The sequence below is a fragment of the Camelus bactrianus genome, chromosome 16 (assembly GCF_048773025.1).
Source record: "Camelus bactrianus isolate YW-2024 breed Bactrian camel chromosome 16, ASM4877302v1, whole genome shotgun sequence".
Classification (NCBI taxonomy): Eukaryota; Metazoa; Chordata; class Mammalia; order Artiodactyla; family Camelidae; genus Camelus; species Camelus bactrianus.
This window is the reverse complement of record NC_133554.1, coordinates 30,288,604-30,311,561: the sequence shown is the minus strand read 5'-3', so window position 1 is coordinate 30,311,561 and position 22,958 is coordinate 30,288,604. Positions and strand designations below refer to the sequence as shown.

General features: G+C 39.6%; 2 protein-coding genes and 1 long non-coding RNA gene across 4 annotated transcripts in view; 1 reads left to right on the top strand and 2 right to left on the bottom strand.

Moving 5' to 3' along the window:
• The window catches only part of LOC105073222 (uncharacterized), a 113,399-nt gene extending 108,840 nt beyond the window's left edge, over positions 1–4,559 (top strand). Inside the window, exon 7 of the long non-coding RNA XR_012499482.1 lies at positions 2,118–4,559. This is a non-coding gene — a long non-coding RNA (uncharacterized LOC105073222). The remainder of the gene's footprint in view (positions 1–2,117) is intronic.
• Positions 2,556–8,927, bottom strand: KRT39 (keratin 39). The gene is made up of 7 exons (XM_010960431.3): positions 8,375–8,927; positions 7,455–7,537; positions 6,661–6,817; positions 5,910–6,071; positions 5,680–5,805; positions 4,163–4,383; positions 2,556–2,817 (listed from the first exon to the last, which is right to left on the bottom strand). The coding sequence occupies exons 1-7, from the start codon at positions 8,840–8,842 to the stop codon at positions 2,556–2,558; spliced, it is 1,479 nt and encodes a 492-aa protein (XP_010958733.2). The 5' UTR covers positions 8,843–8,927.
• An 8,353-nt stretch (positions 8,928–17,280) lies between these two features.
• KRT40 (keratin 40) lies at positions 17,281–22,332 on the bottom strand. 2 transcript variants are annotated; one of them, XM_010960432.3, is made up of 7 exons: positions 21,886–22,332; positions 21,145–21,227; positions 20,724–20,880; positions 19,747–19,908; positions 19,542–19,667; positions 18,193–18,413; positions 17,281–17,413 (listed from the first exon to the last, which is right to left on the bottom strand). In XM_010960432.3, the coding sequence occupies exons 1-7, from the start codon at positions 22,330–22,332 to the stop codon at positions 17,314–17,316; spliced, it is 1,296 nt and encodes a 431-aa protein (XP_010958734.2). In that variant the 3' UTR covers positions 17,281–17,313. The 2 variants fall into 2 exon arrangements, with proteins under 2 accessions (XP_010958734.2, XP_074198935.1); XM_074342834.1 differs by having other exon boundaries at positions 17,289–18,413.
• Positions 22,333–22,958: the final 626 nt, after the last annotated feature.

Sequence of the window (22,958 nt, the reverse complement as noted above, 5' to 3'; positions counted from 1 at the left end):
GTCTCACAGTGAGAATGCAGAGATGGAATTTGAACTCGGGCTCCAGAGAACATGCTGTTTCCTGATTCCTGGTTGTCTTCTGAGCTGTGCTAAAATTAAACTTGTATTTAATCTGTTTCCCTCTCCATCAGTCAGTCCCCTTTCTACTGCAGTGACTGGCCTATGGTAAACTATGTTTAAAAAAGAAAAAAAAACAAAAAACAAAAACAACCCTTTAACTACCTCCTGTGGCTGTGTAGGATACTGATTTAGCTTCACGGTAAAAATCCAGACTCCTTATTGCCTTTAAAAGGCTTAACCATTCATATACAAGGTCCAGCAGATCGTCTTACCTTCCCTGTTAGCCTTGGAGTGGTCAGACCTCCTCTTTACCATGCAGTTTATAACAATTTATTTTGATTGTAAAACACATGTGAGATACTTTGCTCTGAGCAGGAGGAGGATGTCCTGTTTCTGGGATAAATTGACAATGGCATTACTGCAGCAGCCTAAGGTTTACCTGAGTCCAGCAAGGTTCCTAAACCCTGAATCTTGTTGAAATCAAACCTCACAGCATACTGAGCAGCTCTGACCTCTCACCATTTGGTTTCCCAGGTAGTGTTGATGGTTTGTATGGGGTCCACTGGGGGCCATCCTTGAACCACACACAAAGGAATAAGGTTTGGAAGGAAATGACATATGCTTGGCTTTCAGTTTAGGAAATAAAAGCTCCTTTCTGCGCAGCACTTTACAGCTTATAAAACCCTTTCACCATCCTTATCCCATCAGGGCCCAAGTTGTTATGTCGCTTTTATTCAAGGACATACACACAAGCTGGGCGGAGACTCTGTCCTGGGGTTTCTGAGTCCAAACCCCATACGCTTCCCACATTTCCATCCTTCCGTCTGAGATAGTATGCGAGTAAGTGCTGACCAGGGGTAATCTAAGCACTCAGAGGAAAAAGAGATTATTGATAGAAAAGAGGTCGGTCTGGGAGTTCTGCATTCCATTTGCTTAGTATAAGTTGCTCCTTGCCTGGAGGAAGTGGATGGCTGTACTGTGAGCTAAACAGTGCTTTTGTCTTTGATGTGGGATCAGCCATCAACTGCTATCTGATACATACACTAAGACTTCAAAAATGCTTTATTGAGTAAAATTGTGGGCTTGATCACAGGAGATTGTGTTCTGTTCTGTTGATCCCCCAAGCCAAACACGATTAATACTCAAAAATCATGACTAGAGAACTCAATTCATGGAGAAAGAATTTTAACATGAGATAAGAATAACATAATTAGGTCTAGGGCTTATAGAAAAATAACACCTGTGTAGTACTTTTCAGTGTACAAAACAGCATTACCTAGACAATTTCATTTGATCTTCACAACAACCCTGTGAAGTAGGCATGAGCCTTGTTTAACAACAGGGAAATTAAATTTGATGATGGCTAAGTGTTTTGCCCAAGGTCACAATTCGGAAGTGGCAAATATAGGTCTGCGGGACTTTTACCTTCACATTCTGTGTTTGGCATGGGCTTACTTACTAAAACCTCTGGAAATGCCAAGCAGTTTTTGCAGGGATAGGTACCTAAATGGGGCTTTCTCACGCTGGGACTGCCTTGTGCTTGCAAACAGCGATTACTCATGGTTACTTTTCTGCAAAGTTTGTGGCTATCAAGTTCATTTCTCTCTGATGGGCAGATTGACGCAGGCATCTAAGTTATTTTTTTCCTGGCCACCTGTCACAGGGAGATAGAGGAGCAGGGTTATGTCTTGAGAGTTCCAGCTATATGTCCCTTGTCAAAGAATCAGAACCAAATCCCCTTCCCTAAAGAACAGAAAGAGAAATAGCAAGCGTTTAATGAAAGGGTCCAGGCTATTCAAAATGCTCTAGACTCAACTCCCCACAATGATTCCTGATTCTTGATGTAAGTATCTGGAGAGCCTGATGGTTCACAAAGTGTTGGAGAATGTGGACGTCTTTTTAAAAATATCTTGGGGAAAGAAAAGTGTATATGTGTGGATCAACAGTAATTGAGACAACAGAATTCAGCAGGATTCAGACTCATGACTGTTCAAAGAAATTAAGTATTAAAGAGCTTTTTCTCTGTTCATGCTGTTCCCACATGGGCTTCTTTCTAGAGCCAAAGAAGGAGTTTAGAAGGGACGGTTGTAGCTTTTCCCCTTCATGTGTCATGGCCAAAAACAATTCTCGAACTTGTCTGACTGGCTCTAATGAGGAACGTAAGTCAACAAGGCCTGAATAAACACAAGGAAAACCTGCCCATCACCTGTGGAATCAGGTAATGTAGGTCACCTTCTTGCGCACTTACACATCAGTGCTGACCCTCTGATACATGGGAAATGTGCTTCCAGAGAAGTGTCATTTATTATCACGTTGGCAGCAGCGACTCAGGACAGAAGCAGAATAAAAGATAGTCTGTCTAGCAATGGGGACCCCATGTAGTAGCAAGAAACTAAGTACCTTAAGGGCCTGGGGAGTTCTTAAACCTTTCTGGCCGGAGCAAGTACTGGCCTCTCTTTCATGATTGAGGGTCCTTTTTTTATCACCTCGGGATGTCAGAGTTTGGCAGTTCTGGTGATGAAGCAAGGCTGCACATGCTCGTAAGAAGAAATGACTTTCCCATCCTTGATCTCCTTGGTGATGGTGCAGATTTTCACCAGAATTCGGGGCAGCGTTCTGCAGTCACCACAGGACTCCTGTATCCCATGGGGGGCTGAGGATGATGTGCAAACTGGGGCTGTGCATTCCGTGGCTCTGGCCTTACTGGATGTGCAAATGGAAGGCTCACATTTGGTGGCACATGGGTGACAGGGAAGCCTAGGGGGGAAAAATGCAGAATTTTACCTGTGATTGAGGGAAGGCAACAATGACTATGGAGAAAAACAGCAGCGGTTCATTTTTCAACACGTGTCACTCAAAACAAGTGCTTCCTAACGCTTGTTCATTCATCCTGTACCTTAGTGGAAGGAAAAAAATCAGACCTGATCCATGGGAAAGCTGCATCCTAGGTTTAGAAGGACTAGGTTATGTAAGCTGCCATTATAGCCAATGCCATAGCATTGGACGAACAAGCCGGGAGTCAGAGGCTGGGATGGAGCCCAGCTCTGTCATTTGCCAGCTGGTGACCTCACAGAAGTCAGTTAACCCTCCCAAGTTTTAGTTTTTCATCTGCAGAATGGATTAAGGGGGACTCAACAGTGATAAGGGACAAGTTCAAGAGCTTAACTATCTGAGGAAGGAAGCTAAACAGGTGTTGTTCTTCATCAGATAATTAGTCATAATACTTCTGGTGGCCTGATTCCCATCTAGGGAAGAGTCCTCAGCACTTCATCAGAAGCACTTGAAGTGCCTCTGTGCACCTAAAAATGAATAATCCTTAGAGAATTGGAGTTAGGAGTTAACAGTAAGAACTCTTTTTAGAAAACAGCATCTTTCTTTGATGATTCAAGGCACTTTGGAATATTGTAGCTCCTCCGGGCGATCGCAAAGGTTAACAGTGTGTGAACAGAGTTCACTAAGTGTTTTGGGGAGGGAAACAATTAGTGCGGAGCAGACCTAGTTAGCAATTGTAACTAGGTCTGCATTTGAAGTGTTAGTTTGGTCTGAGTTGCTTCAAAGAGCTTCTGCTCTATTCCTTATGGATTGGTAACTTATTATTTCAAAAAATACAACTTCCATAAAAAAAATGCTGAAACACATATGTACACATTGTTGGCCTCTAAGGACAAGTGGCTGGAAAAGGTTAAGGGTTTAAGCCTGAGCAGAACGTCCTTCAAAGACAGCAGGGTATTCTCGTTCAATCTCATGGAAGTCAGAAGTTCATGTCAGTGGGGGGAAATCTGTAAATCACCAGGAATGTTCATCTTTGGGGAAACCATTCTTTTCCTAGTAATTTTTAAAACTCTAAGAAGCTAGCTAACCTATAAGGGGTTAATCTGGAGCACTGGTTATTCAAAACGACTCGGACCAGCTAACCCGTCCAGTTTGGTCTAGGTTATGATTGTAGGTGTCCAAACGGCACAGCTTGCGAGGCCCTTCCAGCGTCTTCCAGCCACAGCTCCCGCTCACTGGCAAGAAGCGCCAGCACTTGCCCCCTGTTGTCAGTACATACATGTGCGTGCTTGAGCCTCTGTCTCATAGAAGCTGCTTTTATTTTACGTACTTGCCATCCGAGCTCTCCAGAAGACTGCGGTATGTGCTAATCTCACACTCCAGCCGGGACCTGACGTCCAGCAGAATCTCATATTCTTGGTTCTGTCTTTCCAGGGCACCCCGGATCTCTGCCAGCTGAGCCTCTAGGTAATCGATCAGACACTGGATCTGGGCCAACAAGGCTGAGTAGCGGGCCTCCGTCTCTGCCAGGGCACGTTCCTGGGAGTCTCTCTACCATGGGGGAAGGAAGGGGGATTTATAACAATGACTCCTTTAAGCCCAGATCACTTGTGATCTGTATCATTTGAAACAATGGTTTCTTTGTGACAGGTACTAATGAATCTCCAAACCCTCTTATTGCTTCCTAACCAAATAAATCCAAAAATAAAATTACCAACTATGCTAAAGCTTTATCCTCTTTTTTGGGCATCTCTTTAAATATTTACTTCTGTTCCTCTTTCTCAGTCACCTGATCATCTCCTATCACACTGTCCTACCTATGACAGAAAGAAACATTCCAACTTATTTCACATCTAGTCATTAAAAACACAGTACCACGGCACCTCATTCTACGAGTATTTGTACCTTAAAAAGGAAGTGAGTAGCATTTAGCCGTAAACAATTCTATCACTGGATCAATTCCTTTATATGTAACCTTTGAGAGTTGAAACTTTGATGTTTAAAGTTCTTTCCTGATCTATCATTCTATAAGCCAATGGTTGGAATTTTAGGTTTCAGGAACCTATAACTTGCATGATTATTCCACTTTTTATAGATAAGAAAACTGAGATTCAAGAGGTTAAATGCGTTGCCTATGGTCATGTGACTAGCTGGTGGCAAAGCGAGCTTTGGGGCAAGGTCTTCCTAATAACCTTCGTATCAGAGCATTTAAATAGTTGCCTGCCTTAGGGAGGCAGCAGAATGAGGCAGAAGTGGTCCCAGCTTTGTAACCTGCCTTCTGGCTCAGACTCTTAACTTCTTTTGTGACTTTTGACAAGTTACTTAATGCCTCAGGAGCTCCATGTCTCCATCTATAAAATGGGTGAGATGAAACTTATCTTGGGATCTGACTTGGGAAAATCACCTTAGCTCTCTGAGCCTCATCTGTAAAATTGGCTTAGTAATTATGCCATCTCCCTCATAGGATTGTTTTATCAATTTGGTAGTTTGTAGAAATGTTTTGTATATGTCTCTTAGTGTCTCCCAAAGTGTACTCCATGCATTATCACTGCCATGGATGCTCTTAAAAGGAGGAGTCCACAGGCATATAAGTCTTAAGTGCTGAGTACCATGTGTCCCCTTCTTGGAGATTCACGGTGAACATCAGCTTTCTGAAGGCCTGTAGGAAGGTACCCTGTTTAACCTTTGTTTAATCCAGCATTTCTCAGGCTTATTTGACCACAAAGTCCTTTTTTGACCATAGACACTTTAACAAACAGAGGGGCACACAGGGAAACATTGCAGCACATATGTGTCAGGGGCTACTGCCATCCCTGCTGTGCTAGGTGTGGTCAGTGTGTTGGGTACCATTCTGTGCTGGGCCTGCAGTTCAATCTCTAGAGCGTTCATGGTGCATCTCAGTTCAATGATCTCCTTCTGGGAGCACTGCTGCTGTTGGGTTCTGGTCACCACCTGCTGGCTCAGTGCCTCCATCTGAAACACAAGGACCATGGAGATCATGGAGAACTTGACTGTGATTCAAGGCCCCTGGAAATGCAATGTCAACTTTTTGTTTTTGACTTGTCTACCCTCCCCACCTGCGTGTTGAACCACTCTTCCACATCTTTGCGGTTTGTCTCCATGATGGATTCATATTGACATCTCATTTCTTGTAGGACCCGGTTTAGGTCAACAGAGGGGGTGGTGGTCACTTCGATGTTGAGCCTGTCCCCAAGCTGGGTCTGTAAGGAATTGATTTCCTATGAAAAGAAAAACAGTGTGAAGTCCCTTGGTGAACAGATGTCCCCACCTTGTGTTCTTGTTTTAATCTAACAGTGATAATTTAGCTTAATTGCATCTGAAATACAGCCCATGATAAAGGAATACATGATTTATAGGTGCTATTAAGATGCTATAAAATGGCTTAAGGCTATTGACTGTGTGTTCAAGTATGTGCACTGTGAAAAGGAATGGACTAGCAAGATCAGTATTTTAAAGAATTTAGATCATTTCCAGGGGTAGTGGGTGAAGTGGCATACAGGTGGAATTCGTAATGAAAGACCATAATCTCTTGATGCCAACATGCATTTGTGCCAGTACTGACTTAGACCAATAGCGGCAGAAGTCTGTGCAGGGATGCCGACAAAATGATGGGAAACCTGTGAGCTCAGGGAAATTGGGTTGCTTCCTTCTCCTGGAAAAGCTGGAGAGGACAGTGGGGCCTTCCAGGATCGAGTTCTAGGCCATGGATTTGAAACACATTGAACCAGTGGTACTAGCGGTGGGTATAATCAGGGTTGCTATTTTTTGAGGCTTAGCTTGTAATGTCCCTCTTGGGCTTTCTCTAACCTCTTCATGGTTGTTTTTGAGGCAAAGGAGCTCCTCCTTCAGAGACTGGACTTGAGTCTCCAGGTCCGCCTTGCCCAGGGTCAGTGCGTTCAGGATCTGCTGTAGGCCGTTGGCATCTGCCTCCACTAGCTGACGTAGGGACACCTCAGCTTCACACCTTTAAAAATGAGACACAGAAAGACACTAAGATGTAGATGATGTCAGTCACGCCAAGCAGAACTCTCCAGCACTTTCCTCTGGGCTTCTCATTTCCTATATTTCTAGTGCAGGTTTTATTCTCTTTAGAGGTGAAGCCATTTGAAAAATATCACTATTCCATTACGATTCCTAAATTTGCCGGAGTGATGCTGCCTTGCTGCTGAGATGAAGGCGTTTATCCTCCTTCCCCTGCCCCCTAGAGGCAGTGTAATGGAAGTGGAAAGAGCAAGGAGTTAAAACTTAGCAAGCGTGGGTCCAAGTTCTGGCTCTGTCTTGTATGGTAGTATGCCTTTGGGTAAGTAGCTGAACCCCGTTAAACCTCAGTGTTCTCACCTTAAATGGGGGTGCTAACACAGTAGCTCTGCCTGTTTTACTGACTATTGTGCAGGTAATCAGATGCATTTGTATGTTAGAAACTACAGGTGCTGTATACATGCGAGTGGTTATGAGTCTTAATCATTTATATGGAATTTGAAAGTCTTCTCTGGGTTGGGCAGGAGGGTTAGCAGACGATCTTGGAGATGATCTTATGGGGAGTGAGTAGCATCAGGCGCAGGGTGAATTCTGTCATGAACGACAGAGTTGGGTGGGCTTACTTGGCTCTCAAGTCATCAGCAGCCAGTTTGGTGTTGTCAATTTGTGAGACCAGTCTGGAATTCTCAGCCTTGGTACACAAGATCTAGAATTAAGAAGTTGTACACACAAATGAGACAAACACCAAGATCGCCTCCTTTAAAAGCCTCCAAGGGGCTTGTGTGTGTATCAGTTAACAGGCTTTTCGTAGGTATGCTTAGGATGCTTGGGAAACTTTGGAAAGTCTTAAAAGATTGGCAAGAATGACTACAGTAAAAACTCTTGTTGATGTTTTACTCTTAAAATACAAAATTCATCCTAAATTTGCATTAGCTTCCACCGTCCACTAGAATGTAAATGCTGTGAGGGCGAGACTTTTTAGTTCACCAGGACATTCCCAGAGCCTAGAATAACGTCTGGTGCATCGTTGTTGGTGCTCAGTAAATATTTGTGGAAAAAATGTAATAGAATAAATCCAGCCTGTGTAGCAGCAGCATATCGCTCTGAATAGGAAACAGGTTTGATGTGGGGAAAAAACTATTTAAACAATTTGGAGATGATGAGATGAGCATAAAAGGGGGGAAGAGTGGTAATGGTTGAAAAGAATGGATAAAAGTTAATCTGTTTAGGAACTTATGAAAACAAAATTCATTTTCTCAGGTCCCAGTTTTCTCACTTTTGTGAAAGAAATGGCAGCAGTGGGTTATTAGTACAACTTGGTCCTGAGTTATCTGGTTATAAGGGCAGAGTGTATCTCTGGAAAATGAAAAATGATAAAACTGTAAACATTTCCTCAAGGTAACAATTTCATTCCAGAGATTTTCTTATTCTACAAAATATTTTTCAGCATAAAAGAAACTAAACATGTTAAAGTTTAACAAATGACTATTGCCTGGAGAATGTCAATTTGCAACCTAATGATATAGGTCCCCAAGAATCTTACCTTCTGCTGGAGCTCCTCAATGGTAGCATAGTAGGACAGGTAGTCAGGGCATGTGACTGGGACCTCTTTGTCACACTCTTTCTGGATTTTACACTCCAGTGCAGCATTCTCTCGTTCCAGCATTCGTACCTTTTCCAGGTAGTTAGCAAGGCGGTCGTTCAAGATTTGCATGGTCTCTTTCTCATAGCTGTTGATGCCCTCACCACACCAGCCGCAATCATCCAGAGAGGGACAGGTGTTGAAGTTGCTTATTAGGCAGAGGGGTGTGAGACAAAAGCAAGGCATGTGTTGGCAGTCCTGGGACTGGGGAGTTCTCAGAACACGGCCAGTTGGCTGACAGCTGTTGGCTTCAAGACCAGCATGCTGGCAGCTGGTGTTAGAAAAGATGGTCCTTAAATTTGTAATCCCAGAACAGCTTTGGCACGGCGCTGAAGAAGACATAGTTGTTGCACAGCCCTTGGTATTCATAGCGTGTGCCCAGCTTTGGTTTGTTTCAAAGTCTGTGGTCTCCGGGATCCAAAGCTCAAGTAACCACCACTGAGTCTAAATGCCAGACCTCTTGGCTTTTTCCTCTTTGAAGTGTTTATATAGCCTTCGTTCCAGGTGGTGTTGCAGCAGGCAAGATGTTTTCCTTTCTAATGTTTATATCAAATCCCATAGGAACATCTCATTAGTCTGCTTTTTACTTGCATGAGAAGAGTTACTTGTCTCATAAAAATGTGCATTTAGGCTGTTACTAAGTCATTACCCATCACAACTACTATTTGTCGTTGGATTCAGAGCTTCACATTATGTCTTCAAAAGGAACTGTCGTCACAGTTCTAACAGCATCCATCATTAAGCAGGTGTGAGTGTATTAAGTTTATTAAGTCTTTGTTGACCTCTCCACCTGGTATTGAGCTTGACCAGGAATGAGTCCATCCTTCTTTTCCTTTCTTCTCTAAAAAAGGGAAACTATTAATATCCAATAATTATTGGTGAACTTACAAATCAGTATTGTTTTGGTTTGTCCAACTGATTTCCCCATTTTCATTATTTGAACATAGGGAGTATGGATTAAAATGTTGGTTTTAATAAGACTCTTTTTAAAGGTAATTGCTGGATTCCTGTTTTAGAGTCTCAGGTAGGGTTTGATTGCTAACAAATTCCTTGGAGAAGAGGCTGGTTACCTTTTGGTTTTCCAAAACTTCCATTCTATGACATTATTAGTGCTCAGTGTTTGCATGTCATATTATAATAGCTAAAAATTTGTTATGGTGTTGTTATTTTTGCTGTTTAAACGTGATCTGTTGAAAGATAAGTGTGTTCTTTCTCAGGACTACTTAACTCAGCATTTTCTTAAGAAAGCTGTTTGTTCCTGATCCTTCCTGGAGTCCCTAGGAAAGAATCATTTCCTTGACTTTTCCAGCTTTAGAGCCTGTCCACATTCCTTGGCTTGTGGCCCTCTTCCATCTTCAAAGCCAACAATGTACAGTCAGGTCTTTCTCACATTGCATCACCCTGACATTGACTCTTCTGCTCCCTTCTTCCACATTTAAGCAAGAACCCTTATGATTATTTTGGGTCCACTTATATCATCTAGGATGATCTTTCTATTTTGTTTAAGGTCAGCTGATTAGCAACCTTACTTCCCCTTTGTCATGTAGCCTAAAATAGTCAAGGTCTGGGATGAGAACATGAACATCTTTGGAGGCCCTTATCCTGCATATCACAGAGTGGGAGGAAAAACATGATTTCTAATAGCACTAGCAAATATAAGATATGCAGGAATCAATTTAGCTAGAAAGGTACAAGAGCTACATGAATACAATGTTAAAATATAGTGAAGAACAGAAAACTAGAATAAATGGAAAGATATATTATGTTCTTGGACTGAAATACTGTATTCATCATTATGAAAAAGTGAATTATATCTACATTAATTTAACTTAGGTCTCAGTAAGTTTATTGAGACAGTATCATTATGTGCCTTTTTTTCAACTAGACAAGATAATTCTAAAGTTTTATGAGAAAAATTAAACAAATTATAATGGCCAGGAAAATTCTGAAAAAGAAAAGCTATGGAGAGATCAATACTTCCAGATTTTAAAATACATTTTAACGCTTCAATAATTAAAATAGTGTAGTATTGTTGCATGAATAGTCAGACTGACTGATAGGTTAGAATAAGAAGTCTAGAAATAGATTCCCAAAGAAATTGGAATTTAGTAGGTGGTAGATGTGACTTTTAAAATCAATGAGGAAAAGACAGACTGTCATATACAGTTGGGGACATTTCTGTATCACTCAGAGTTGGGAGCTGGACAAGGAATATTGGAATCATACCTAATGCCTTGTAGTAGGACAATTACAAACTGATCAAAGATTCAAATATGAAAAAATAATATTGTAAGTGTGTTAAAACAAAACATAGGAAACTTCTTTTATAAGTTTGCAGTCAGAAGGCCTTTCTAATGACTCAAAATTAAGAAACCATAAAAAATTTACAAATTTGACTACATAAATAACTTGTGCGTGGATAAAAACATAAAGTATAAAATCAGAAGACAGATGACAAATTGGGAAAGAAGATTTGCAATTATACTATAGATAGTGACCAAAAGGAAAATAGAAGAGGCACTTTTAAAAGTGTCTTAGAGTGTTCAATGTCACTAATGAAAAAGGAAATGTAAATTTAAACTACACTGAGATATCATTTCATTTTTCCATCTATCAGGCTAGAAAAAAAGCTTGATAACAAATACATTGTACTGTGTACCTCTCATTTATTTCTGGCAGGAATGTAAATTTGTTCAAGTTACTGTAGTGCTACTGTAATCAAGACAGCATGATACTGGCAAAGGGTTGGCAAATAGATTAATGGAAAAGAATGTAGAATCTAGAAATAGACCCAAATATGTGGTCAGTTGGTTTTTGACAAAAGTTCCAAAGTAAGTCAATGAGAAAAGGATAGCCTTTTCAATAAATGTTGCTTAATTAATTAGATAATTATATATCAAAAACTATTACATCTTAAGGTCTACCTCACACTGTACACAAAAATTAATTCACGATGGGGTAAATACTTAAATGTGAAGGTTACATGCATAGATATACTTCATTTTACTGTGCTTCACAGATTTTACCTTTTTTACAAATTGAAGGTTTGTGACAACCCTGCCTTGAGGAAGTCTATCAGCACTATTTTCCAAACATTTGCTTACTTTGTGTCTCTGTCACATTTTGGTAGTTCTCATAATATTTCAAACTTTTTCATTATTATATTTGTTATAGTGATCTGTGATCAGTGATCTTTGATGTTACTATTACAAAAATACAACTTGCTGAAGGATCAGATATAGGAAGGTTAAAAGACAAAAGTAGTAAAATTATCTATATCTACAATAAGTAATTCAGGGATACACGAAACAAATATGATGTCAAAAATATTAAATGTTGGGGGCAGGGAAGAGTGAAAATGCAGGATTGTTAGAATGCATTCAAACTTAAGAGGTTATCAACTTAAAATAATAATTAAATATATGATTATATATACACACACACACACACACACACCCCTCATGGTAGCCACACACTAAAATCTATAGTAGACACACACACACAAAAGGAGAAAGGAATCCAACTATAACTCTAAAGATAGTCTTCAAACACAAGACAACAGAGCAAAATAAGAAAGGAACAAAAAAAACTATAAAATGAAAAAAATAGCAATAATTACATACTTACCAATAATTACTTTAAATGTAAATGGACTAAATCAAAAGACAGAGTGACTAAGTGGATAAAAACAAGATCCATATACATGCTTCACACAGAAATTAACTTCAGATCTAATGACACACAGATTGAAAGTGAGGGGATAGAAGAAAATATTTCATAGAAATGGAAATGAAAAGAAAGCTGGGGTAGCAATACCTATATCAGACAAAATAGACTTTAAAACAAAGACTGTACCCACTCCTGGGCATATATCCAGAAGGAACCCTACTTCAAAAAGACACCTGCACCCCAATATTCATAGCAGCACTATTTACAATAGCCAAGACATGGAAACAGTTTAAATGTCCATCAATAGATGACTGGATAAAGAAGATGTGGTATATTTATACAATGGAATACTATTCAGCCATAAAAATGACAACATAACACTGTTTGCAGCAACATGGATGTCTCTGGAGAATGTCATTCTAAGTGAAGTAAGCCAGAAAGAGAAAGAAAGATACCATATGAGATCACTCATATGTGCAATCTTAAAGAAAGAAAGAAAGAAAGAAAAGAAAGAAAGAAAAGAAAGAAAGAAAGAAAGAAAGAAAGAAAGAAAGAAAGAAAGAAAGAAAGAAAGAGAAAGAAGGAGAAAGAAAGAAAGGAAGGAAGGAAAGAAAAAAAGAAAGAAAAAAGAAAGAAAGAAAGAAAGAAAAAGAAAGAAAGAAAGAAAGAAAGAAAGAAAGAAAGAAAGAAAGAAAGAAAGAAAGAAAGAAAGAAAGAAAAGAAAAGAAAGAGAGAAAGAAAGAAAGGAAGAAAGAGACAAATGAACATAGATACAAAAGAGAAACAGACTCATAGACATAGAATACAAACTTGTGGTTACCAGAGGGGAGGGGGGTGGGAAGGGACAGACTGGGAGTTCAAAATTTGTAGGTACTGACAGGCATATGTAGAATAGATAAACAAGACTATACTGTATAGCACAGGGAAATATATACAAGATCTTGTGGTAGCTCAGTGAAAAAGAAAGCGACAATGAATATATGTATGTTCATGTATAACTGAAAAATTGTGCTCTACACTGGAATTTGACACAACATTGTAAAATGACTATAACTCAATAAAAAAAATTTAAAAAATGGAAAAAATAAAAAAAAATAAGGCAAAGACTGTGACAACAGACAAAGAAAGATGTTACATAATCATAAAGGGATCAATTCAACAAGAAGAGATAACAATTATAAATGTATATGCACCCAACATATGAGTGCCCAAACACACAAAGCAAATATTCACAAAAAAACATATAAAGGGAGAAGTTACACAATAATTGTATGGAACTATAATACCCCACTTACATCAATGGACAGATCATCCAGACAGAATATCAATAAGGAAACACTGGCTTTAAACAACACATTAGATTAAATAGACTTAATAGATGTATACAGAACATTTCCCTCCCAAACAGCAGAATACACATGCTTTTCAAGTATATATGGAACATTCTCCACAACAAACAATATGCTAAGCCACAAAACAAGACTCAATAAGTAAGACCTAGTTCCTTTAGGTGTAAAATTAGATTGTTTATTTGAAATTTTTATTGTTTCCTAAGGTAGGCTTGGATCGCTGTGAACTTCCTTCTTGGAGCTGCTTTTGCTGTGTCCCATAGGTTTTGGATCATGGTGTTTCCATTTTCATTGTCTCAGATGTTTTTTGATTTCCTCTTTGATTTCTTCAGTGGCTTATTGATCATTTAGTAGCATGTTGTTTAGACTCCACATGTTTGTGGTTTTTGCAGTTTCTTCCCTTGTAGTTGATCTCTGTCTCATACTGTTGTAGTTGGAAAAGATGCTTGATTTCAATCTGCTTAAATTTATCTAGATTCATCAAGAAGAAGAAGAGAGGACCCAAATAAATAAAACCAGAAATGAAAGAGGAGTGGTTACAACTAATACCACAGAAATACAAAGGATCATAAGAGATTCCTATGGACAAGTATAAATCAATAAAATGGAAAACCTAGAAGAAATGAATATACCTCTAGAAATATGCAACCTGCTAAGACTGAATCAGGAGAAAACAGAATATGAACAGACTGCTTACCAGTAATGAAACTGAATCAATAATACAAAAAACTCCCAATGAACAAAAATCCAGGATCAGATGGTGAATTTTAGCAAACATTTAAAGATGTTAAAGTTAACACCTATCCTTCTCAAACTATTCCAAAAAGTTGCAGAGGAAGGAATGCTTCTGAACTCATTCTCCTAGGGCAGCATCACCCTGATACCAAAACCAGACAAGACACCACAAAAAAGGAAAATTACAGGCCAATATAATTGATAAGCATAGGTGCAAAATTCCTCAACAAAACCAAATTCAACAATAGATGAAAAGGATCATACACCATAATCAAATGGAATTTATCTCATGTGGGATGCAAGGGAAGGTTCGATAATTGCAAGTCAATCAGTGTGATACGCCACATTAACAAACTGAAGAATTAAAAACTATATGATCATCTCAATACATGCAGAAAAAGCTTTTGACAAAATGCAGCACCCACTAATAATAAAACTCTTAGCAAAGTGGATGAGGAGGGAATACATCTCAAAATAATAAATGCCATATGTGACAAACCCAAACAGCCAACATTATACTCAATCATGAAAAGCTGAAAGCATTTCTTCTAAGATCAGGAACAAGACAACAAGGCCCAGTCTCACCATTTTAATTCAAAATAGTATTGGAAATCTTAGCCATAGCAATCAGAGAAGTAAAAGAAATAAAAGAAATTCAAATTGAAAAGAAGTAAAACTATCTCTGTTTGCAGATGACATGATACTATATGTAAAATGTCCTAAAGACACTACCCCAAACTATTAGAACTAATAAATAAATTCAGTAAAGTTACAGGATACAAAATTATTATACAGAAATCTATAGCATTTCTATATACTAATAACAAACTATCAGAAAGAGAAATTAAGAAAACAATCCCATATACAATTAAATCAACTATAATAAAATACCTAGGAATAAATTTAACCAGGAGGCAAAAGACTTGTACTCTGAAAACTATAAGACATTGATGAAGGAAACTGAAGATCATGCAAACAATTGAAATACGTACTGTGTTCATGGACTGGAAGAAATAATATTGTTAAATAACCATATTACCTAAGGCAGCCTACAGATTCAGTGCAATCACTATAGAAATACCAAAGGAATTTTCCACAGAACTAGAACAAATAATCCTAAAATTTGTGTGGAACCACAAAAAAACCCCAAATAGCCAAAGCAATCTTGAGAAAGAATAAAGCTGGAGGTGTCACACTCTCCCTGATTTCAAACTATACCATAAAGCTATAGCAATCAAAACAGTATGGTACGGGCACAAAAACAGACACATAGATCAGTGGCTGAGAATAGAGAGCCCAGAAATAAACCCACACACATGTGGTCAATTAATCTGTGATAAAGAATGCAAGAATATACAATGGGGAAAAGAAAGTCTCTTCAGTAAGTGGTGTTGGGATAACTGGACAGCTACATGTAAAACAATGAAATGAGACCTTTTTTTTTCCCACACTATATACAAAAATAAACTCAAAATGGATTAAAGCCTTAACTGTAAGGCCTGAGACCATAAAACTCCCGGAAGAAAATATAGACAGGATGCTGTTTGACACTGATCTTAGCAATTTTTTTTTTTTTTTTGGATATGTCTCCTTAGGCAAGGGCAGCAAAAGCAAAAATAAACAAATGGGACTATGTCAAATTAAAAAGCTTTTGCACAGCAAAGAAAACCGTCAGCAAACCTAAAAGGCCGCCTACTGAATTGGAGAAGAGATGTGCAAATGATATATATGATAAGGGGTTACTATCCAAAATAAACAAATAACTCATAAAACTCAACATCAGAAAAAACTGAAACAACCTAATTAAAAATGGGCAGAAAACCTGAACAGACATTTTTCCAAAGACATGCACATGGCCAACAGACACTTTAAAAGATGCTCAACATCACTAACCATAGCGACTTGCAAGTCAAACTCACATCTGTCAGAATGGCTTTCATCAGAAAGTTTTTTTGTTTTTTTTTAATGTCTGCACCTGCTGGTGTTTCTGGGTTGTTGGTTTCTTCAGTTCCCAAATCTGAGATATATGAGACAAAAAGAAACCCCAGGGATCTCACCACTGTGTTGTTCCTTGAATATCAAGGATTCTTGTAGTGTTGAAGTCTCCTTCTACCTTTCATAGTCTATTTTTGTTTGTTTTATATGTGATTTCCAGGATTTTTAGCAATACATACTTAGGAAGAAGAATGGGAAATGTACATCTACTTCATTTTTCTGGAAGTGGAAGTTCTCTGTTTTGCTGTTTACATGTGTGAGAAATGTGTGAGACATTCTTACAGTCTGAATGTCCAAAAAGAGACCAATGTACCTTATTTATTTTATGCAACTACTAAAATAATGATCATAAGACAATCTCATAATTTTATTAGGAATGAAAATGCTTAGATTACATAGTGAAAAAAAATAGGTCAAGCTATATGCATATGCAACTATGATTACCACTATATGGAAAAAAACCATTGTAAGAAAGAAAACTGAAAGTTCCCAAAATGCTGACAATGGGTGTTTAGGGTATGGAATTATAAGTGATTTTTGCCTTTCATGTTCAAATTTGAAAAAAAAAAAGAATCTGGTACTTTCCTAATTAAAAGTAAAGTAGAATACAATTTATTGTATTCCTAATTTTTTTCTCAGAATGACACATACAACTGTCTTCCATGATATATGACATCTTACATGATGAGCTAATCAATTTGTATTCGAGGAGTTAAAAATATTTTCATCCTGGGTTTATGCAAAATCAAACTACTAGATGGGTTTAGACAATTGCCTTGGTATTGAATGGTTATTATTATCAACAGGAATAAGCCACAAAGGTTCATTTACCATGCTAAAGGAATGAAAACACTGTATTTGGAGAAAACTTTATAGCAAGAAAGTTTTATGCACCTAGAATATCACAAATAACCATCAGGAGAGGAAATGGTGAAACAGAAATACGTCTTGGATGCTTAGAGGACAGTTTTAGGATATGAAAGGCTTCTTGACTTGAGTTTCAAGTTTGGGTGTCCCTGATTGAAGCACCATCTCCTTTCCAGGGTGCTACTGGCTTCTGTTCCTCCATCTGCCATGCTGGGTGTTTAACCTTCACGTACAGCAGTTTTCCACTGTGCAAATTATGTACGCCGAGCATGGCTCACAAGTGTTGCTTGACGTGCTTTTTGCAGAACATGGGTTACAGGGAAGCCTGTGAAAAATCCATTTTTAACTAAGCTTTACATGGGTTTGGGCAGGGGAGGGATAAATTAGGAGTTTGAGATTAACAGATACACATTACTATACATAAAATAGATAAACAAAAAGATCTACTGTATAGCACAGGGAACTGTATTCATTTTCTTGTAATAACATATGATGGAAAAGAATCTGAAAAAAAAAAGTATATATATGTATAACTGAATCACTTTGCTATACACCTGGAACTAACATTGTAAATCAACTACACTTCAATAAAAAATAAAATTAAAAAAGAACATGAGGAAGTTGGATAAAATGTCAACTCAGAAAAAAATCATGCCAAAATTTGCCCTGCAAATTAGGTTCTGAGGAACACTCTTTGCAGAATAACCTTTGACTGAAGCCTGCTTTATCCTTGGACTCAGAATTGTCACGTCCTGTTCACTACAGCAGTGACAGCTGAATAAACTTTTATGTATTTTCCTCACTCGGCCAGCAGCAGCATATGCGTGTTCCTGAGTTTCCTTTAATGGAAGATAAGAGAAAAGGGAGACCCCCCTGACCATGAAATGTCACATACGATATTTTTTTCTGCTTTAGAATTTTAGAATATTTTGAACATTTCTATTGTCATGCGATTAGCCTTGGCTGCTTTTCATCACTGTTTAAGAAAATCCTTTAACCCATTAGGGAGATTTGATCTTGACCAGAGCTTGGGAAAACAGGATTGTCCTACGTGGTCCTCTTTGTGACTCTGGGGGATTTTGAGAGTAATTGCGTGGAACTTGCCTGCTGTCCTCCCTCTCAAGGAGCCCCCGGTATGTGTTGATCTCGCCCTCCAGCCGGGCCTTTGTGTCCAGCAGCACCTGGTACTCCTGGTTCTGCCGCTCCAGGTCACAGCGGATCTCGGCCAGCTGGTGCTCCACATTATCGATCAGGCCCTGCACCTGGGCCAGCTCGGTGCTGTACTGGGCCTCGGTTTCTGCCACAGTGCATTCCAGGGATTCTGTCTGCAGAAGGAAAAGAGTGTAGAAAGGGCTGTGTAGCACTGGGGACAGAGTGCCTATTTTCCAAGCCTTCCTCCACCCTTTTCCAGTTATATGACTTTGGGAAAATTACTTAGCTTCTCTGAGCCTCAGTTTTATTCTATAAAAAGTGGGGAATGCAAAGTACATATCTCATGGGATGCTCGTGAGGATTAAATGAGTTAATAAATTTAAGAGTGGGTGAGTGTTAGTTATTACTCCTGTGACCACTGCCACCTGCAACCTACTTGCATAGCTTAGGGAGGATCAATAGCATTTGAGAGGAAACATTGAGCATTGGCTCCTGGCTCCTAGTGTGTAAGAGAAGAGGCTCTGGGATGAACCGCTTGGCTTCAGCTTCCACTTTTGCCTCTTAAAAATAGCAGTGGTCTCCTGTTATTTAGTCTCAATTTTCCTCATCTCTATAATGGGGTCAGTAAAGGGATTTACCACAAAGGCTATTGTGAGGCTTAAATTAGCATTATGCCTCTCGCAAGACAAATGCTCAGCTATTATTCACTAGATATTCTCTATAGGACCTAGCATGGCACACAGAGTGGTATTTGACTGGAACTGCTTAATGTAAGCTTGAATGCATGGTATTCTTATTATTTGGGTGGAGTATGGTGTAGTGAAGGATCCAGTTGAGGTGTGGATCCTGGAAAAGCTTAAGATAGTTGTAGAACGCAGAGTTTGAATATCTTTGTTTTAGATATGATGGCAAACTTGGAAGATTGGCTTGAATCCAAAGAGAGTTAGAACCCACTGGAATTCTTGGGTGCCTTTGGCTCAGAAGGTGTTCTCTCATTCTGCTCCTGCACGTTCCCATTCTCTCCCTGTCTCTGGAGGGTGCTTCAGTATCATGCCCAAGCCCAGGGGGGAAGGTCAGGGCATCCTAGTGGGACAGTACAAGCTGTTGACCTATCACTTCTGCTTTGAGCCAGGTTAACAGCGGTACTTGGAAAGGGGAAGGAAATGTAATCTTTGCAAATGGGAACTTCAGACATTCTGCTACATGAACTGTGCGTCTCTCCTTTGGGTTATGGAAACGGGGATAGGATCTCAGGACCTGATTCTTCAGTGGCAAGACAGAGCTGTCTTTCCCTTACACACCAGACTTTGCTGTGCTTGGAGCTCAATTTCCAGAGCGGTGGCTGTGCGTTTCAGTTCCAAGATCTCCATCTGGCAGCCCTGCAGCTGCTCCGCGCTGGACAGCTGCTGCTGATTCAGCTCCTCCGTCTGAAATACAGGCACGGTTAGAGAAGGCAAATGAGGCAGTAATCTGGAAGCCTGTCTTTTTATTGCTCCAGGCACCGACCTGAACAGCGAACCATTCTTCCACGTCTCTGTGGTTGTTGGCAAGCACTGTTTCATACTGGCAACGCATCTCATCCAGGACCCTGCTGAGGTCCGTGGTGGGGGCAGTTTCTAGCTCCACATTGAGTCGGTCACCCAGCTGTCCATGAAGCACACTGACCTCCTGAAGGTGGAAATGGAGTAAAGAATGTCAGAGTGGTTGGGAAAAGAATTCAACTTGACATCCCAATGGCATCTTACTTCTGTTTTGGGGAGTAGTGGGTGAAAATGTGGGATTTAGACTCAGATTGCCTAGCTTGAGTCTCTCTTCATCACTCAGTTTCTTCATCTGTGAAATGGGTCAAGTTTTACCTTTACGAGAGAGTTATTGTGAGATATGTAAGAGGTAATATACACATCAACACTTGTAACAGTCCTTGGTGCATAGTAAGTTCTCAATATTAGCTATTATTATCATCAACAGCTGTGCAAATGGAAAATAGACTTTGTTACATCATTCAGCTTTTCATTTTTCAGTTTCACTGACATGGAATAATCATACACTTCATATTAAATGATTTTTAAAAGTTTATAAATGCAGAATATTTAAAATATTGGTTGAAATATTACATGGGTCCTTATCCTGGTTTTGAAATGGCCTTTATACTCTGCAATTATCATCCTGATTTTTATACTGTATGGATTAGAGTTAGGAGTAGCATAAAGCCTCCAGGAAACCACTTGGGGAGTTGCCTCCTTCACAAGAGCAATGGCAGGGGAAGGGTTTGGTTCCCCCGTCCGGCACTGGCCAGCGGTCATTTCACATCCACGTTCAGAGACACACCGGAATGATCAGGCTGAGTAGTGGTAGTGCCTGGAGTAATTTTCTTCCATCTTAAGCATCATCTCCCCAAGTTCAATTTATATACACAGCATGAGCTCTGTCAGTTTAACTTGGTCACTCTCAGAGCCTTTCCATGATTTTGCCATTTTCCTCACCTTTTCATGATTGTTCTTAAGGCAAAGGAGATCTTCCTTCAGAGACTCCTCATGGGCCTCCAGGTCAGATTTGCACAAGGTCAGCTCCCCCAGGATCCCACGCAGGCCACTGATGTCATTCTCTACCAGCTGGCGAAGAGATAGTTCAGACTCGTACCTTTCATATCAAAAGAAATATATCCAATGCTTACTTTGCTTGACACTGCAAAGTGCAGGGGCGCACTGATGAATGACACCTGGACTCAAGGCAGCCAATGCTGTAATTGCGTCTATGCCCCAAATAATGATAAATTCAAGCTTTGTGAGCATTCTTAGCTTAAAAAATACTATATAGAGAATACACACATGATATGTATGTGTGAAGAAGAGAGAGAGAGAGAGAGGCGACCATCAATTATTTCCAAATTCAAATTAAACTTACTTTGACCTGAAGTCATCAGCAGCCAGTTTGCAGTTGTCAAGCTGTACAGCAAGTCTAGAATTCTCTGCCTTTGTGCACAGGATCTGGGAAGTCAGTTATTATGTTATTAGAATGGGTCTTTGAAATATCTATTCATTTAACAACAATGGCATCATTTATCTTTTAAAAGTCTTTGTAGGAAAGTATAAAATAACCTTTCAGCCTACTTTTATTAACCACATCACCCCAAGAAGAAAAAAGGAGTGCCAATTTATATGAACATGTATGAACTAATTTCTTAATGAAACAGAGAAATAAAAAGGTTTAGTTTTTGATGACCTAAGATATTTTGCAATATTCCTTGGCAGTTGAACTCAGATTTTTCTCCATTAGTTTGTGTTATGACTATATCCCTATCTTTGATAATGCAAAGTCATTTAATATCTGCATTAAAAAATAATGTAGGTGTACGGCATTACATACAGAAGTAATTTTAGATATAACACTGTTTTTCCTTATTCTCTCACTGAGAAAGTTTAGAGGTAAGTGAGTTTATTATGGTCACTTAGTAATTAGTGGCAAGGAGGTTAATACTGATGTTTGCTGACTTTTAGTCCAGTGCCTTTTCCTCTGCATCTCATTAACCCTGGGAAGTCCCTCCTGCTTCCCTGGTGCCCTTCCACAGAGCAGCCTCGTCTAGTATAAAGAGAAAGCAAACCACAGCCTGGGAAGGTGGGGCATGAAGGCAATGAGACACCAGACCTTTTGTTGGAGATCTTCAATGGTGTCGAAGTAACACTGATAATCAGGGCACACCAGTGGGACATCCTCTTCACGCTGCTCTCGGATCCTGCGTTCCAGCTCTGCATTCAACTCCTCCAGCCCGCGCACCTTCTCCAGATAGTTGGCAAGTCTGTCATTCAGGAACTGCATCGTCTCTTTCTCATGGCTGTTGAATGCACCCTCCTCACACCAAACACAGTTCCGCGCCAAGCACGGATCATTACAACTCCCAGCAAAGCAGCACGGCGTGAGGCACCTAGCTGGCAGGCAAGAGCAGGATAGGAAGCTGGGGGTCTGGCATCTGGATGGAGCACAGGCACTGGGGAGACAGGTGGTTTCCATGGAACAGGTGGAAGCAAATGCACCGTCGGAAGACTTAGCACCGGACTCGGAGGAGCAGCAGGTGGGGGAACAGTCAGAAGTCATCCTAGCAGGTGTGAAGGAAAAAGACTCCAGTTGCTTGCCTCCAAAAGGCTCCTTTCTTCCTGAGACTTTTATATAGCCCCAGAAATGGGTGTTTACAGTAGGTACCAGATGTTTTTCGGTGCTGGTTTTCATATGAACACTCATTAGTGCTGTTTATTTGCTGAGGTAGAGTTTTATGCCTCATAAAAGAGGCATAACTTCAGGTTACTAAATAAGGACACCATTTCCACATAGGATAAAATGCTCATTTCAGAAAATCTTCATAGGGAGCATTGTCCTTTTACCAGAACAATGAAAGAAAGAGAAAATTTAGCCAATCAGTAATTACAGATACAACTGATTACACATAAGAAAAGTAATATTCCCACAGATTTTGATTCTGTGCATTGAAATTTGTTTATGTTCTTCTTTGAAACATCAATATTACAACTCATTAAATGCCATGTATTTGTTTGTACCTCCACTGTAAAAATGTTCTGTGTGATTAGCAATGCTTTTCGTGGTCTTGCTCTGTTCACTTGTTGGAGGAGTGAGGTGTGTACTGGGTTTAAAGTATGTGTGTGTATGAACCATACCTGCCTGTGTGCCCCTTGAAAAGTCACTTTGTATAACTGATGGGCAAAATT

Coding starts and splice junctions, on each gene's coding strand:
- KRT39 (XM_010960431.3), bottom strand. CDS start 8,842: ATGAATACCAAGGGCTGTGCAACAACTATGTCTTCTTCAGCGCCGTGC. Junction 6,072..6,660: donor TCAAAAACAACCATGAAGAG/GTTAGAGAAAGC, acceptor TTCTTTTCATAG/GAAATCAATTCCTTACAGAC. Junction 5,806..5,909: donor AAGAGTGGTTCAACACGCAG/GTGGGGAGGGTA, acceptor CTTGTGTTTCAG/ATGGAGGCACTGAGCCAGCA.
- KRT40 (XM_074342834.1), bottom strand. CDS start 22,332: ATGACTTCTGACTGTTCCCCCACCTGCTGCTCCTCCGAGTCCGGTGCT. Junction 21,228..21,885: donor TTGAAGATCTCCAACAAAAG/GTCTGGTGTCTC, acceptor CTGACTTCCCAG/ATCCTGTGCACAAAGGCAGA. Junction 18,414..19,541: donor TCCAAGCACAGCAAAGTCTG/GTGTGTAAGGGA, acceptor TTCCTTCTGCAG/ACAGAATCCCTGGAATGCAC.